The 14,525-nt window shown below is 47.3% G+C and overlaps 1 protein-coding gene and 2 non-coding genes across 7 annotated transcripts; all 3 read left to right on the plus strand.

The window, feature by feature from the left end:
* The first annotated feature begins 195 nt into the window (after positions 1-195).
* Positions 196-10,085, plus strand: Tbrg4 (transforming growth factor beta regulator 4). Of its 5 annotated transcripts, none has more exons than XM_046437856.1 (11): positions 196-262; positions 2,046-2,510; positions 4,933-5,256; positions 5,938-6,109; positions 6,363-6,520; positions 7,091-7,201; positions 7,795-7,939; positions 8,234-8,479; positions 8,688-8,799; positions 8,923-9,037; positions 9,799-10,085. In XM_046437856.1, the coding sequence occupies exons 2-11, from the start codon at positions 2,097-2,099 to the stop codon at positions 9,898-9,900; spliced, it is 1,899 nt and encodes a 632-aa protein (XP_046293812.1). In that variant the 5' UTR covers positions 196-262; positions 2,046-2,096; the 3' UTR covers positions 9,901-10,085. The 5 variants fall into 5 exon arrangements, 4 of the variants coding, with proteins under 4 accessions (XP_046293812.1, XP_046293814.1, XP_046293813.1 ...); XM_046437858.2 differs by having other exon boundaries at positions 215-283; XM_046437857.2 differs by having other exon boundaries at positions 237-353.
* On the plus strand, positions 5,619-5,754 carry LOC124088352 (small nucleolar RNA SNORA5). Its single transcript, XR_006850338.1, has one exon. It is a non-coding gene; the product is annotated as a small nucleolar RNA SNORA5 (small nucleolar RNA).
* Positions 6,144-6,277, plus strand: LOC124088357 (small nucleolar RNA SNORA5). Its single transcript, XR_006850341.1, has one exon. It is a non-coding gene; the product is annotated as a small nucleolar RNA SNORA5 (small nucleolar RNA).
* Positions 10,086-14,525: the final 4,440 nt, after the last annotated feature.

The raw sequence follows: 14,525 nt of genomic DNA on the forward strand, positions 1-14,525 counted from the left end.
GGCAAACACTCTACCAACTGAGCTATATCCCCAGCCCTTCTCCTCCCCTTTTCTCTGCGTCTCCCATCACTACATATCGCGCTACGTTGCGTGTATCCTCAGACCCCACGAGCAAACCCAAAAAAGGCGGTAGGCGTGGCTCCTAGAGGGATGGCTTCCACCGGGGCGACTTCCGGTGAACTACGTTTCCGGTGGCGCTCCTAATGACGTAATGAGCGCGTCTGCCTCATGGGCCTGGGGACAGTACGGGCGGCGGATGGAGGTCAGCAAGAGTGTTCGCGGCGTAGGTCCGGCGCCATCGTGGGTGGGGGAAAGGGCTACTGAGCGTGGATACTGAAGGCTTGAATGCAGAGGTGTGGTGGGCCTGGAGTGGGTGGGGGCGGCGACCTCGGAGAGGGGGCCGGTAGGGGAGCTACACGCGGTCGATCCGGGGAAGGGCTCAGCGAGGGTGTTGGGATCCTAGAGACCCGGAGGAGGAAGCCAGCGGGGACGCTGAACTGTGGGGGTGCGGGTGCTGGCGAAGGAGGCTGGCAGGGGGCTGAACGCGGTGGGCTCGACGGCTGCCTGCTTGGTACAAGCTGGCGAGTGCGCATGCGCCCCTTCTGCCTGTGGCGTCCACGAGGCCGGGCCTGGAAGGTGCTTCCTTCCTGCGTTGACCCTTGGTGTCCCCAACGAGTCGATTTTCGTATGGCTATATTTGAGCAGCAGACTTCCGAGTTGATATTTGCCTAAGCCTAAGTGCGGCTTCTGGTCTTATTTCCCTTCTCCAAACAGCTTTTAGAATTATCTTAAAAATTGGAAAGATTTTCCAGCGCCTCCCTCACAGTGCCTGGATTAAAAGTGGTAAAAGTGGGGCTTGAGCAGACGCTCTTTTCTGTACCTGATATTTTTTCCCCTTATGTAGAGTTAAGTTAAGCTTTTTACATCTGCAATAATTGCTCGTGTGAAAATAAAATTTTACAGCCATATACTGAAGTCCAGGAAGTAGAAGAAAATAAAAGGTGCTTTCTGTTTGGGCAGAAGCAAGGCTCCCATTACATATCTTAGCCAGGTTATTCAGTCACCCTAGGGAGCAAGACTGGCAGAATTGTTAAAAGTAACATCATAAGGGTATGAAACAGGTTCTTGAAAGAAGTTGACATTTTGTGGGGCTTGGAAAAATGAAGTGTTTTTTGATGGGCCCTATGATGAGGAATAGCAAGCCTGCAGGGTAGAATGCAAGTGCAAAGCCTGATTAGAATAAGGCCTTGGGTAATGGGGAGATGAGATAAAGCTAGGAAGATAATTTGGGGCCATGTTAGGAATGATTTTTGTGATTCAGAAGTTTTGTTCTTAGAAATTGAGGGAAGGGAACTCCAGTCTCCCTTGGTTTGGGGGAACTCACTCCCTTGTCTGGATTGTTAAAATATATCCACAAAAGCTTTAGGAAAGTGAGTTTTCCAGGATCATTCTCCAAACCAGTAATTCTTAATCCTGGTAACCTTGTGATGGGAGATGGGGGGATTAATGCTCTCTCAGCCTTACCTGTAGAGATTCCCAATCAGGAAGTATTGGGCAGGACCTGGTAGTCTGAATTGTTAACCACGCAGGTAACTTTGAAGCACAACCAGTGCTTTACAGGCTTCTGAGTTTTGATATTTGATGACATTATGTACTGAAACAAAAGCCCTCTGAGGTGTTACTTCAGAAAGTACTGTCTCAGAGCTGGGCATTGTGGCAAGTGCCTGTACTCCCAGCTACTTAGGAGGCTCAGGAAGAGGATCACAAGTTTAAGAGCATCTTGGGCAAGTTAGCAAGTCCCTACCTCAAAATCCAAAAAAAGTTTGAGAATTTAGCTCATGATAAAGTGCCCCTGGGTTCAATCCCCAGTGCTACAGAGAGAAAGAAAACTATCTCACACATGGATAGTCGAAAAGGAGAAAGATTAAGGCTGGTTTTAGGGAGAGGGTAAGTGTGATTTCATGTCATTTGTCATGTTTTTCTCCTGAATTTATGGGTCAGGATCTGCTACTCTAGGACCGTCTTCTCTTTTTTTTTTTCCTCAGGGCTTTGGAATCATTTGCTAGGAGTCTTATCTCCTGTACTCCCAGGCCATAATGGCAGCCCGCCTAGTGAAACAATGCACATACCTCCTGAGAGAAGCCACTCGCTTATCCCCTGCTATGGCTCCAGTTAGTCGACTGAGACTTGCCAGGACAGCCCATAAGACTTTGACCTTCTCAGCCATCTCACACAGTTCCCACTCTCCAGGTTCCTTGACAGAGTTGGTAGAAAAGGATCAAGTGTTTACTCCTTACCCAGAGCGCCAAGAGATAGACCGGCTCATCGAGAAGGCCACCAGTCCACAGGAGCTCTTAGAGCTGGTTGGTGGTGATCAGAGCCTGCACCACAATCATGCGGCCCTCATACTTATCCGCCTTTCTCATCTGCTATCCGAGAAGCCAGAAGACAAGGCCTTGCTCATACAGGATATTCGCTTTCAGCAACTTCTTCATCTAGTCAGTAGTCAGGTGGGTGCAAACATGTTGTTTGAGGGCTTAGAGGAAGGGACAGTAGCCAGAGGCACCAGTGATAGACAGCCCCCCCCCCCCCAAGCATCTTGTGGTGGTTCTTTTTCTAAATTTCAAGTACTTTTATGTGCTTTCTGCATTTATCCTTATAATAACCTTGGTAGGTATATATTTCTATCATCATTTTATAGACAGGCAACCAAACACACAGAAACAAGTATAGTAAACAAGTCTGATTCTTCTCATTTCCTTTAGTACTTTCTCCCTTCACATATTACATTGATTTACATTCCCAATTCAATTCCCAGTGTCTGGGTGCTGACTGGACACTACTGTTGAGGCTGGAGGAGATGCAGTATGACCAATGGATGGCCCTAAAGTTTAAGCTGGGCCTCAGTGTAACCTAGCCACATTCATACTTTGAAAGGATGAGCACAGAGAAGAGACAAGGCCCATTTATGTGACTCTCAGGAGTAGCACCTTATTTCAGAAAACCAGTTTCTGCTCTATATAAGGAAAGGGCCCTTCACATAGTGCTTCCCTGGGCTCCATAGCAAAAAAAAGAAATATAATTCCTATCTTCTCCAAACTGGCCATACATAATCTGCTGGAAAGGAGGTACTCAGGCACTGAAACCGTGTACCCAGTTGTCATACATGATGAGGAAAGGGTTGTGCTGAATATTGAATATATGAAGCTGAAGGTTTTTAAATCATTATAATGCAGTATAGCTGGTTTTCCCATGAATTAGGACAGTATAACTAATTAGCACTTTTGTTTTAATTAGTTATGTACAGTGTGCTTGCACTGTGTGTACTGAGTTCAGGTACAAGCACACAGTCATAAGATTAATTCCATAGGTCCTTTCTTGTTCTGTAGTTTTAATTGTTACTTATTGAATGTTTTTCACACACTTGATTGAAACAAATCTTTTAACAAACTAAACATTGGAAAAATTGTAAGGCAGTAACAACATGGAAATAGATTGTTTGTACTGTAAATAGTAACAATGCTTGCTTTCAGAAAATTTTCCACAGGATACCAGAAAGATGCAGATACCTGGACCTTATGTGAGACTATAATGAAGTACTTTGTTCTTCTTCCCCAACCTTTCAGATTGCAGCTATTCTGTTCCTAGCTTACTTCATTTCATAGGTGGTTTATGTAACCCTTTCACAGGTAAAGAAATGAGCTAAGGAGTTGATGTGAAGACACTGAGCACAGGAAATGGTAGCCATGCTTGTTTTACCATCTTCCATGAGGATGAGGTCTGGACCTCATTGACCTTTTGACTCCTTAACTCTGTGAGACCTTGAGTCACTTCTTGCATGGGGCAGAGTTGGCCTCTTCAGAAATGAGATGGGCACCAGCAACAGAGGCAGAGGGAGCCCGTTTTCTGCTGGTGATCGGGTCAGCTTATCTTTCCTAGGATACCTCGACATTTGAGAGTTGTCAAGGCATAGTGGTTACTGGGATTGGAGGGGTTTGGTTTGTTTAACTCACCTGTCTTAAGACTTTTCCTGTGAACCTTCATGTATCAGGGAATACCTGCCTCTGAGGTAATCAAGAGGCTCCCAGGCTTAAGTCACTCTACTAGAGGATATGGGGTAATGATACACTTGAGCCCTATCCCTGTTGTTTTTCAGGATGTCATTTCTTCCACTTATTACATTAATTAGAAACAAGTGATTACTATGTTGAAGTGAAGTTTTAAGGGTTGAAGTTTGGCATTGTAAGTAAAAGTAATGAGTTGTGGACAAGACTGACATTAGAAAGTCTAAAGTGCTGCCTTCTTTGCTATCAAATCAGACCCATACTTTCTAACCTTAGTCTCTCCCCCCCCCCCACACTTCCCCATACTAGGGATTGAACTCAGGCACTTGATCACTGAGTCATGTCCCAAGCCCATTTTGTATTTTATTTAGAGACTGGGTCTCACTGAGTTGCTTAGCTCCTCACTGTTGCTGAGGCTGGCTTTGAACTCATGATCCTCCTGTCAGCCTTCCGAGCCACTGGGATTAGAGGCATGTGCCGCCATGCCCAGCTCTGACCTTGTTCTTGACATGCTCTGCTTACAGTTTGGATCTACAAGTCTGCACAGTACACAACAGGGGAGGTGGAACATGGTTTCTATTGAATCAGCCACATCAGGTCAGCTCTATGTTAGGGAAACTTAGAGAATTTCTCTTACCACTCAAAGAGTTCTTGCATGCAAACTACATTACCTATCTTGAACAGAAACTCTTGATTTATTAGTTTCAGGAAGCAAGCCCAAAAGGGATAGGTGCCAGGCCCTGTTAGAGCAGGACAGGTGCTGTTCTCTGAAGAGTTTTAGTAAATATTCCTGGAATGGCAGCTACCACCCCAGACGCAGAATCTCTGGGGTGACATATGTGATTGCCCTTTTCCTTTCTCTGTCCAGATAGCCACAGTCTGGCATGGGACTCTTGTGAAGCTGCTGCGGAGCTTATACATTTTGGCACTCCCCGGGACCTCTAAGGAACTGCAGTCAGTGGAGCAAGAGGTGCGCTGGCGCCTGCGGAGGCTCAAATACAAGCACCTGGTCTTCCTGGCTGAGTCATGCGCTGCCTCCATGCAAGAGCAGCATTCCAAAGAGCTGCTGGCTGAGTTGCTGGTGCACCTAGAGAGGCGCTGGACAGAGATTGAAGATGGCCGCACAGTTGTGGCCATCATGATGAAGGCAGGGCACCTTTCAGAGTCATTGATGAACCGCCTGGAAGACAAGGTATGGGAATGAGAGCATGCTGCCCCTGGCCTGCCTCCCTGGGGACTTTGGACTTGTGCAGTGGGACAGGAGCCCTAGAAACTTCTGTCTCAGATGTCTCACAAGGAAGGACCAGAGGGTTCCAGAGAGCAGGTAGTTACTCTATGACATTAATTCAGCACCACCCATACACTACTCCTAATATAAGCTACTTCCTTTGATTGCATCTGTCTTTCTCCTATTTCTCCCACCTACATGATATTGAAAGGCATGAGAGATAGTTCCAGAAGTTAACACGGGTGTCCTGGGCCAGCCCTTGCACAATAGCCCAGCTTCTGGAAGAACTCTCCCAGAGGTGCTGTGTCCCCCACCCACTCTCTCCTTGCAGTCAAGTCAAATTCAGCTCCCATCTTCTCATGGTGGGGGCTGGCCCAGATGGCTGCTACAGCAAGTCACGCTGTTCATGGGCCCTGTGTCCCCTGCTCTGGGACATGGGGATAAGTTTGGCTGCGGACATGATACTCTGGGTCCAGGAGTCCCTGAGGCAGGGGAGGAGGCAGGCCCTGCCTAGATGGGCCTGTGTTGAGTAGCTCAGGCCCAGTTGCTGTCTCACAGGGACTGCACTGGATGGGACCCCTGCCCCCAGCTCATCCCTGCCACCTCAGGCCATCAAGCTGACCCCTGCGCGACTGTGGTTGACAGTGCCTGGAGCTGGTGGAGCAGTTTGGCCCTGACGAGTTGCGGAAGGTGCTAATGACGCTGGCAGCTCAGAGCCGGCGGTCGGTGCCCTTGCTGCGGGCCATCTCCTACCACTTGGTACAGAAGCCCCTCCCGCTGACGAAAGGCATGCTTCTGGACCTGGCTTATGCCTACGGTGAGGAGGGTAGGAGCCCTGGCAAGGAGCCACCTGCAGCTTTGTCAAATTCAGTGCTTATTCTACCCATGATAGGCACTGGCCCAGAAGGCTGCCACAGAAACATTGTGACTCATGGGCCCTGTTCCCTTTGACTAGGCTCAGGGATAAATTTGGTCACAGACAACAAACCCCTAGACCTCAAGTGTGAACAAAGTGGCAGAGTGGGTAGTTGCTGGTTTCCCCAGCTAAGCCTTGTGATCTGCAAACTCAGGCAAACTCAGCTTCCACCAGACACAAGTGTCCCAGCGCCTGGCTGCTGACCTCCTGTCACTCATGCCCAACCTGACATCTGGTGAGGTAGCCCACTGCACCAAGTCCTTCGCCTTCCTCAAGTGGCTCAACCTGCCCCTGTTTGAAGCCTTTGCCCAGGTGAGCTGGGGCCGACTTCAGGGCCCAAAGTCTGACCCAATTTAGAAACTGGCTCCTTAGGCCTCTGTTGGGAGACATTGTTTTAATTAGTGAAACAAAGCTAATCCAAAACATTCATTTTTAGGTGGTAAATTCAGATTTATTACTTTTTAGCAAATCTGGAACTAGATGTGTAGTGATAAAAAAAAGTATATGTATTTGAGAGCTGTTAACTGTTGTTGATTGTTGTGGTTGCATTCATCTTGAGGCAGCAGTAGCAAGGAAAGCAGAGGGCGAGGCTGAGAATCCTTAACTCTTCCTAGTTACTCACTGCCCCAGATGGAATTACAGGGAAAGATGCAGCCAGTCTAAACCAAGTGTTCCGATAGAGTATTTCTAAAGCCATCATCAGGGAGGTAGTTTCTAGATGTCCCTATCCTCTATGGACAGCTGCTGCTGGTTGGAGAAGGGTCTGGCCCTGTGTGAGTGGTGAGAGTTCGTTAGCCTGGGATAGGGTCCTCCAGCTGCCTCTGGAGGATTAGTCTTCACTCAGACTTCATCCTGTCCTTCTGCTGTCTCTGCATGGTTCAGCACATCTTGGACAGAGCCCAGAATGTTACCCTGCCTCACCTGTGCAGCATGCTTCTGGCTTTTGCCCGTTTGAACTTCCACCCAGAAAAAGAGGATCAATTCTTCAACCTGGTATGGGCTTCTACTCACTACCCATTAACCTCTCCCTGCCATCTCCTAGCTATTGGTTCTGAACTACCACTGGGTGAAAGGGGAGGGACCATGACCCCTGACACTGGGTGGGTTAGAAGAGGAATGGCATTCCAGGGACCTTTTGAAAATAGACACAAAATCTCATGTTGTCCTATGATGACTCCCTCACTTCTTTCTCAGTGTACCACCTTTCAACACACTGCTGCTGATGCCCTCCGGGGCTTCAGTAGTCCTATACAGAGATTCTGAGAAGGCTTGGCATTGGAAAGTTGGGGGTGGGGAGTGTCCTATGTGGACTAAGTGCACCCGCTATTGGGCAAAGGACTTTTTAGAAAGACCTGAGACGTCACAGAAACCACCAGACCAAGTTTGACCCCAGGCTTCCTGGGACACTACTGGGGACTGTCTGATAAGCTCTGGTACCTCTGGCCAGGGTCCAGCTCTTGCTCCCAGTGGCCTTCCCTGGCTACAGTGTTATAGGTCAAGACAAGGTCATTGGCTGCTGTCTGCACTTGCATGTAGCAGTCCCTAGGCAAGGCCAACTTTCCCTGCCACACCCTGTCCTCATCCAGGTACATGAGAGGCTAGAATCTGCACTTGCAAGCCTGGAGCCAACCCTACAGGTGGACCTAGTGTGGGCACTCTGTGTGCTGCGGCAGGTGCAGGAGGTGGAGCTACAAGCTGTTCTCAATCCTGGATTTCACACAAGATTTCTAGGTGAGATATTTCCCCACCCATAACCTACTGCACTGCTGCAGCTGGGAGGCTGCCTGATTTGCCTACCTAGAGCTAGGTAAGAAATTGCAGTAATGATAGGAGGAAGCCAGAGCACACCTCCAGGGCTTCTCCATCATTCCCTGCAGGTGACCCAAAGACCTTAACTCTGCTGGCCCCAACCCAGAGCACTAGGTCCAAGGCTGGGTAGGGAGCCACTACCCTCCCATTTAGGTTCTCTCTCAACCTCCATATCTGTTCCTCCTGGCCCTAACCTACCTGCTTCTCATCCCCCAGAGGGCAAGTGTCTAAAGGACCAGAGCACCCTCCAGAAGCTGCTCCACATCAATGCCACCGCCCTGCTGGAGCACCCCGATTACAAGGGCCCCCTCCTGCCAGCTTCAGCCTTGGCCTCCAAGCCTTCTGCCCCTGACAAGAAGATGACCCCCTTACAAAAGGAACTACAGGAAACACTGAAGGTGCTGCTGGGAAGCTCTGAGCGGGGCTGCCTTGAGGTGGCCACTCGATACGGCTGGGTGCTGGGTAAGGGCTCTCTCAGCTGGCAAAGAGCCTGACTCTTCCCAACTCTTAGCAGTTAAAATTGTTCTAACCCTTCTCTGCTGCAAGGAGCATCCCACAGAATTGCAGTGCCCCCTACTCCCCTGTTTCCACATTGTAGGGATGGTTTCTGAGGGGGTGGTCTCTGAGGAGGTGACAGTCCCAGCAGACTCTCATCCACACTTCTTACCAGATGCTGAGGTACTATTGGATGCTGATGGCCAGTTTCTGCCCCTGAGGGACTTTGTTGCACCTCACCTTGCCCAGCCAGTTGGGAGCCAGCCACTGCCACTGGGGGCTAAAAGGTAGGTGGCCAGGAATCTCCAGTAAATACATCCACAGCTCTTGGGCTATATACACGGACTGGTCTCGCTCTTTCCTCCAAGGAGTTGAGAGCAGCCCTTATCAGTCATCCTTCTTCCTGCCAGGGTTGCTTTCCTGCGCTGGGAATTTCCCAACTTCAATAGCCGAAGCAAGGATTTGCTGGGCCGCTTTGTCCTGGCTCGCCGCCACATGCTGGCTGCAGGCTTCCTGTTGGTGGATGTGAGTACTGATTGGGAGTGTGGTCCCTTCTGTACAAGGAGAAGAGCCAGCCTACAGCTGGAAGGATATAGACAGATGCCTAGGCCACCAACCTCTCTCCCCTATCCCTGCCAAGTCTTAGAAGCTAGAGCTTGGCCCCTAGGGTACATCTGGAATGCCATCAAGCCTCCCATTTTAGCTTTGGAGGTGGGTAGGGCTGGGCATCTCATTTACAGATGAGGAAGTGAAGCTCAGAAGGCTACACAACTATTGAGAATCAGAGTGGGTACTGGAGCTGCTGTCTGCCTCTCTTGTCAGGGTTGGTGCTCAGAAAAGGTAAGACCCGCAGACCTGTCCAATGATGTTATTATGTGACTACATAGAGTTCCACTGCAGTCAGAACAGGAAAACACAGGCCCAGGCCTGGCTAGAGTACTGAAAAATCTTGACTGAAACTAGAAGATGCTGATAAAGAGCCAGAGAGTAAATGCGTGCTTTTAAGGACTGCCTACGGGTTCTATCATGTTTTCTTCTTTGGGCAGGTCATTTGGTTTTTCAAATAACCCTTTAAAATTCAGAAACTCATAGGGCTCTCTTCATTCACAACCTGTAGCTCTTTGGCCTCTTCCCTAAGGCCTTGGGGGCTGAGGAGTATGTATGCAGAGATGTCATTCACCAATACTAACCCAAGGGTAAGGGGTCAGTATGAAGGCAGCAGGTAGAACCAAGAGACATGAATGGTCCTCCAGCCCTTATGACCTGTTCCTTCTGCTTCCCTCCAGGTCCCATACTATGAATGGGTGGAACTCAAGTCTGAATGGCAGAAAGGTGCCTACCTCAAGGACAAGATGCGCAAAGCAGTAGCAGAGGAACTGGCTAAGTGACCTGTCCCCATCAGTCTGGACACTACATGCACACAGGCTGACTGCCCAGAGGCCCGGCAGTGAATGCTGGGTAGGCAAGAATTGGCACCGTTGAGGATGAACTGTCTCAGTGTATGACTTTTGGGGAGTGGCCTGTAGCTCCCAGGAATCTCATGGCTAATAAATTTTAAATTTGGTGTTCAGAACCAGGTGGTTTTCCAGGCTTTGTCCCTCTCCTCTCCTCCGCTACCTGCCTGCTTTGGAAGGCAAGAAATGGCTCTTCGGGGCTTGGCATAGAGCCCAGCAAAGGAGAGTTGACTTGAAAGACAGAACACCTAGGGCTCAGATCTCAGGTGTCTTTGCCTGCTGCCTGTCCCAGCTTCTTTTTGGGGACCCTTACTGTAGTGTGTGTGCATCCACATGTGCCTGCTTATTACTGCCTGGGGGCCTGTGACCAACCCCTGTGAACAGGTAGAGTCCTAGAATTAAGAATTTCCAGGGATAAGAAGCTTCCCAGAGGAAGTCAATTGAGTTTTTAGTGCATAGCTGGGCTTTTGACCCAGCCTGACTACCTGGGAGGCTCCCTGTCACCCCTTGTTACACACTTAGATAAGTGGAAGGTCCACTTGTGATGGCTTGTGGTGACAGGTGATGTGAGGGCTGGGTAGATACGTGGGAGGCCCTGACTGAAGCCTTATGCTACCGTTTTGGAAACCATCTGCCCAGATGGGGTCCTGAGGCATCCCCCTTTATGCTGAGAAGCACTAGGGTGTGTACCTTTCTACTAACAATAGAAACTCCCATTGGCAGAGCCAACCTGAAGAGGGTGTGGGTGGTGTGGGTCTCCTCTAGCCATTGGGTGAACCCACTCACCACCTCTCCCCACCTCAACCCATTCCATCAAAGAAAATAAGTATTTGTCCTGTCCACCACTTGGGGCCACTGGTTTTTATTTTGAGGTAATTGGGGCACCATATAGTTATTAAGAAACACTCAGATGTTTCCCTCTAATAGAACTGGATGACAAGGGCCTACTGTAATACTGACATAAGCAGAAGTCAGGCTAGCTGTTCTCATCATCACGTTGGCCATAGGACAACTCTTGTCCTCAACCCATCTGCAACCATGAGCCTTTATTACTACTCTTTTGTCATCCTAAGAATGCTACCCCTAGCCAGGTGAGATGGCACACACCTGTAATCCCAGTGGATTGGAGAGGCTGAGGCAGGAGGATCACAAAGCCATCCCCTAAAGGGGATCACACAATTTTGACTTAGATTTAGAGAAATATGAATTCTCAAGATTTCATTCATATCATTGCATATGCTGATAACTCATTTCTTTGTGTTGCTTAGAGCTGTGCAGCTCTTTTTTTTTTTTTTTTTTTTTCTGTTGTTGTTAGATGAACACAATACCTTTATTTATTTTTATGTGGTGTTGAAGTTTGAACCCAGTGTCTCAACATGTGCTAGGCAAACACTCTTCCACTGACCACAACCCCAGCCTCAGAGCTGTGTAGCTGTATATCCCATGATATGGCTTGACCACAACATTTACTCACATACCCATATAGGTCTTGGAAACTTTTTCAGTTATTTTCCTAAGAGTGTTAATAGTTTATATTTTACTTTTAATTCCATGATCCGTTTTGAGGATGTACTGAAGTTTTCTCCAAATGGAGAAACTTAATTTGCACAATTTTTGTGAGTCTTAAATTGTTTTGTTGTTGTCGATTTGGTATCAGGGATGGAATTCGAGGGTCACTCAACCACTGAGCCACATCCCCAGCCCTATTTTGTATGTTATTTAGAGACAGTCTCACCAAGTTGCTTAGCGCCTCACTTTTGCAGAGGCTGACTTTGAACTCGCAAACCTCCTAACTCAGCTCCCAAATTGAGAAGTTTTTGTTACCTCTCGATTTCCAACTACTCAGGACCATTTGTTGAAAAAGCCATCTAGGCATGGTGGTGTATACCTGTAATCACAGCAGCTGGGGGGGTGGGGTTGAGGCAGGAGGATCACAAGTTTGAAGCTAATGTAGACAACTTGCAAGACCCTGTGTCAAAGTTTAGTGAAGGGCTGGGAATGTATGTAGCTCAGTTATAGAGCACTTGCCTACCATGTGTAATTCCTGAGTTCAACCCCTAGTACCACAAAAAAAAAAAAAAAAAAAAAAGACTATCCTCTCCCATTGACATGTTTTTCCACTTCAAAAAGTCAGTTGGGGTGGTGGCTCAGTGGTAGAGTGCTTGCCTAGCATGTGTGAGGCACTGGGTTTGAGTCTCAGCACCACATTTAATAAGCAAAAGTAAAGCTCTATCAGCACCTAAATAAAGTTTAATTTAAAAAAAAAAAGTCATTTGGGCGTCCGGCAAAGCGGGCAGTGAGTTCAAAGCCAGCCACAGCAAAAAAACGAGGCACTAAGCAACTAAGTGAGACCTTATCTCTAAATAAAAAACAAAATAGGGCTAGGGATATGGCTCAGTGTTTGAGTGCCCCTGAGTTCAATCCCTGGTAACCCCCCAAAAAAGTCAACTGAAGGACACAGCTCTGGGGCCCCTTCGTTTTGGAGAAGTCCATCTCTGTTCTATCCTTTAAATAAATAAAACTCGCTTTCTACACTTGCCTCAGCGTTTCTCAGGTGTTCAATCTTCCCATCAGGGAAATGGGATTTGGCCCTCATTCTCATCTCCAGTCCCACCGAGATCATCATTGAGAAGCACCCACCTCTCAGATGGCTTTACAACCTGTTACTTCCAAATACGACTTGCTATGAACCTGTCTACTGATCCAAAACATTCCTAAAAGGGTAACCCAAACTGCTTGCTCCACATCACCCCTTCTCAGCTCAAAGCAACCAGGGTAGTCATCATCCATTTTCCCTTACCAGCAGTAAGGGTTCCCTTCTGTGGGTGGGAGGACAGTCAGTGTACATAATGAATGATTGGGTCAGAAAAGAGTGTGTTGCTGATTCAAGAGGTAATAAATGCTAATGTTAATTCCCTCCTGCAGCCTATTATGAAGTTACCTGCCTCCAAGAAATCGTTCCTCCCTGCAAGGGATTGCTAAAGAATGCCCCCTGGGTTGCTCTTTTCCTGCGGGTACCCTCTTGGCGGCTACATATTCCTGCCCTTAGATCACTCCACCTTTTGGCCCACCTTTTGGTCACTAGTCAAGTAGGCAGGTTGGAGGGAGGAGAAAGTGTGAGAACAAAGGAAATCTAAAATGTGTAAAAAGGGCAAGATAGCCCCACTTCCTCAGACATATAGCTCTGGGGCCCCTTAAGAGAAATCTATTTCTGTTCTATCCTTAAAATAAATCTTTCTTTCTATTAAAAAAAAAAAAAAAGTCAATTGGGACCAGGAATGTGGTGCACACCTGTAATATCAGCAACTAGGGAGGTTAAGGCAGGAGGATTGCAAGTTTGAGGCCAGCCTCAGCAACTTAGCCAGACCTTGTTTGAGGTAAAAAAAAAAATGAGAGTGAAGGATGTAGTTCAGTGGTAGAATGCCCCTTGGCTCAATCCCTAGTACTGGGGGGCGGGGGGGGGGAGTCAATTTGGCACATTTGTGTATGTTTATTGCTGACTTTTTGTGCTGTTGATCTGTTACCTGCATCATCACGTGTTCTTGATTACTGTAGCTGTAAAATAGGCCTTGATTGGGTAGAGTGAATGAGCCCTTTGATTACATTTTTAAAGCTTGTTTTAGCCCTACTATATCCTAAGCCTTTCTATCAAGTTTTTGTTCTGTTTTACAGTGCTGGAGATCAAATCCAAGCCTTACACAAGCCTTACTTATGCTAGACAAGTACTCTGCCACCAAGCCACATCTCCAACCCCAGTCCTTCAAGTTTTTGAATAAGTTTGTCTATGTCCACAGAATAAATAAGTGAATAAAAAAGGCCAGGAATGGTGGCACATGTCTGTAATCTAAGTGGATTGGAAGGCTGAGGCAGGAGGATCAGGAGTTCAAAGCCAGCCTCAGCAAAAGCAAGGTACTAAGCAACTCAGTGAGACCCTGTCTCTAAATAAAATACAAATGGGCTGGCGATGTGGCTCAGTAATCCAATGCCTCTAAGTTCAATACCCAGTACCTCCCCCTGAAAAAAATACTGTACTGGGATTTTAATAGAAATTGCATTAAACCTATAGATCAATTTGGGAAGACGCAACATCTTGACTACTGAACATCTTGTGTCTCTTTATTTAAGTCTTTGATTCATTTTATCAATATCATTCAGTTTTTGTTTTGTTAAATGTATACCTAAGCCTGGTATGTTGGGGCAGGTCTATAATGTCTGTGACGGGAGCCTATGGCAGGAGGATCCCAAGTTCAAAAACAGTCTCAATAACTTAAATCCCAAGATAAAACATAGAAAGGGCTGAGGATATAGCTCTGTAGTAAAGTACCCCTGAGTTCAATCCCCAGTACAAAAAAAAAAAAAAAAAAAAGCATACTTAAGTACTGCATGTTTTTTAGAGTGATTGTAAATGCTATTGTGTTCTTGTTTATTTGTTCTTATGTTCACTATTAGTGTAGAAATTGGATTGATTTTTATGTGAACTTCCTGATTTTATGAATTTTTATTTTTGGTGCTGCAGATCTCAGGGCCTTGTATATGGTAGGGAATTGCTCTACCTCTGA

This window comes from Marmota monax, unplaced genomic scaffold, assembly GCF_021218885.2.
Source record: "Marmota monax isolate L192 unplaced genomic scaffold, Marmota_monax_Labrador192_F-V1.1 WCK01_AAM20220418_F8-fsc00109, whole genome shotgun sequence".
NCBI lineage: Eukaryota > Metazoa > Chordata > Mammalia > Rodentia > Sciuridae > Marmota > Marmota monax.

Coding starts and splice junctions, on each gene's coding strand:
- Tbrg4 (XM_046437856.1), top strand. CDS start 2,097: ATGGCAGCCCGCCTAGTGAAACAATGCACATACCTCCTGAGAGAAGCC. Junction 6,110..6,362: donor GGACCTGGCTTATGCCTACG/GTGAGGAGGGTA, acceptor CTGCAAACTCAG/GCAAACTCAGCTTCCACCAG. Junction 9,038..9,798: donor CAGGCTTCCTGTTGGTGGAT/GTGAGTACTGAT, acceptor GCTTCCCTCCAG/GTCCCATACTATGAATGGGT.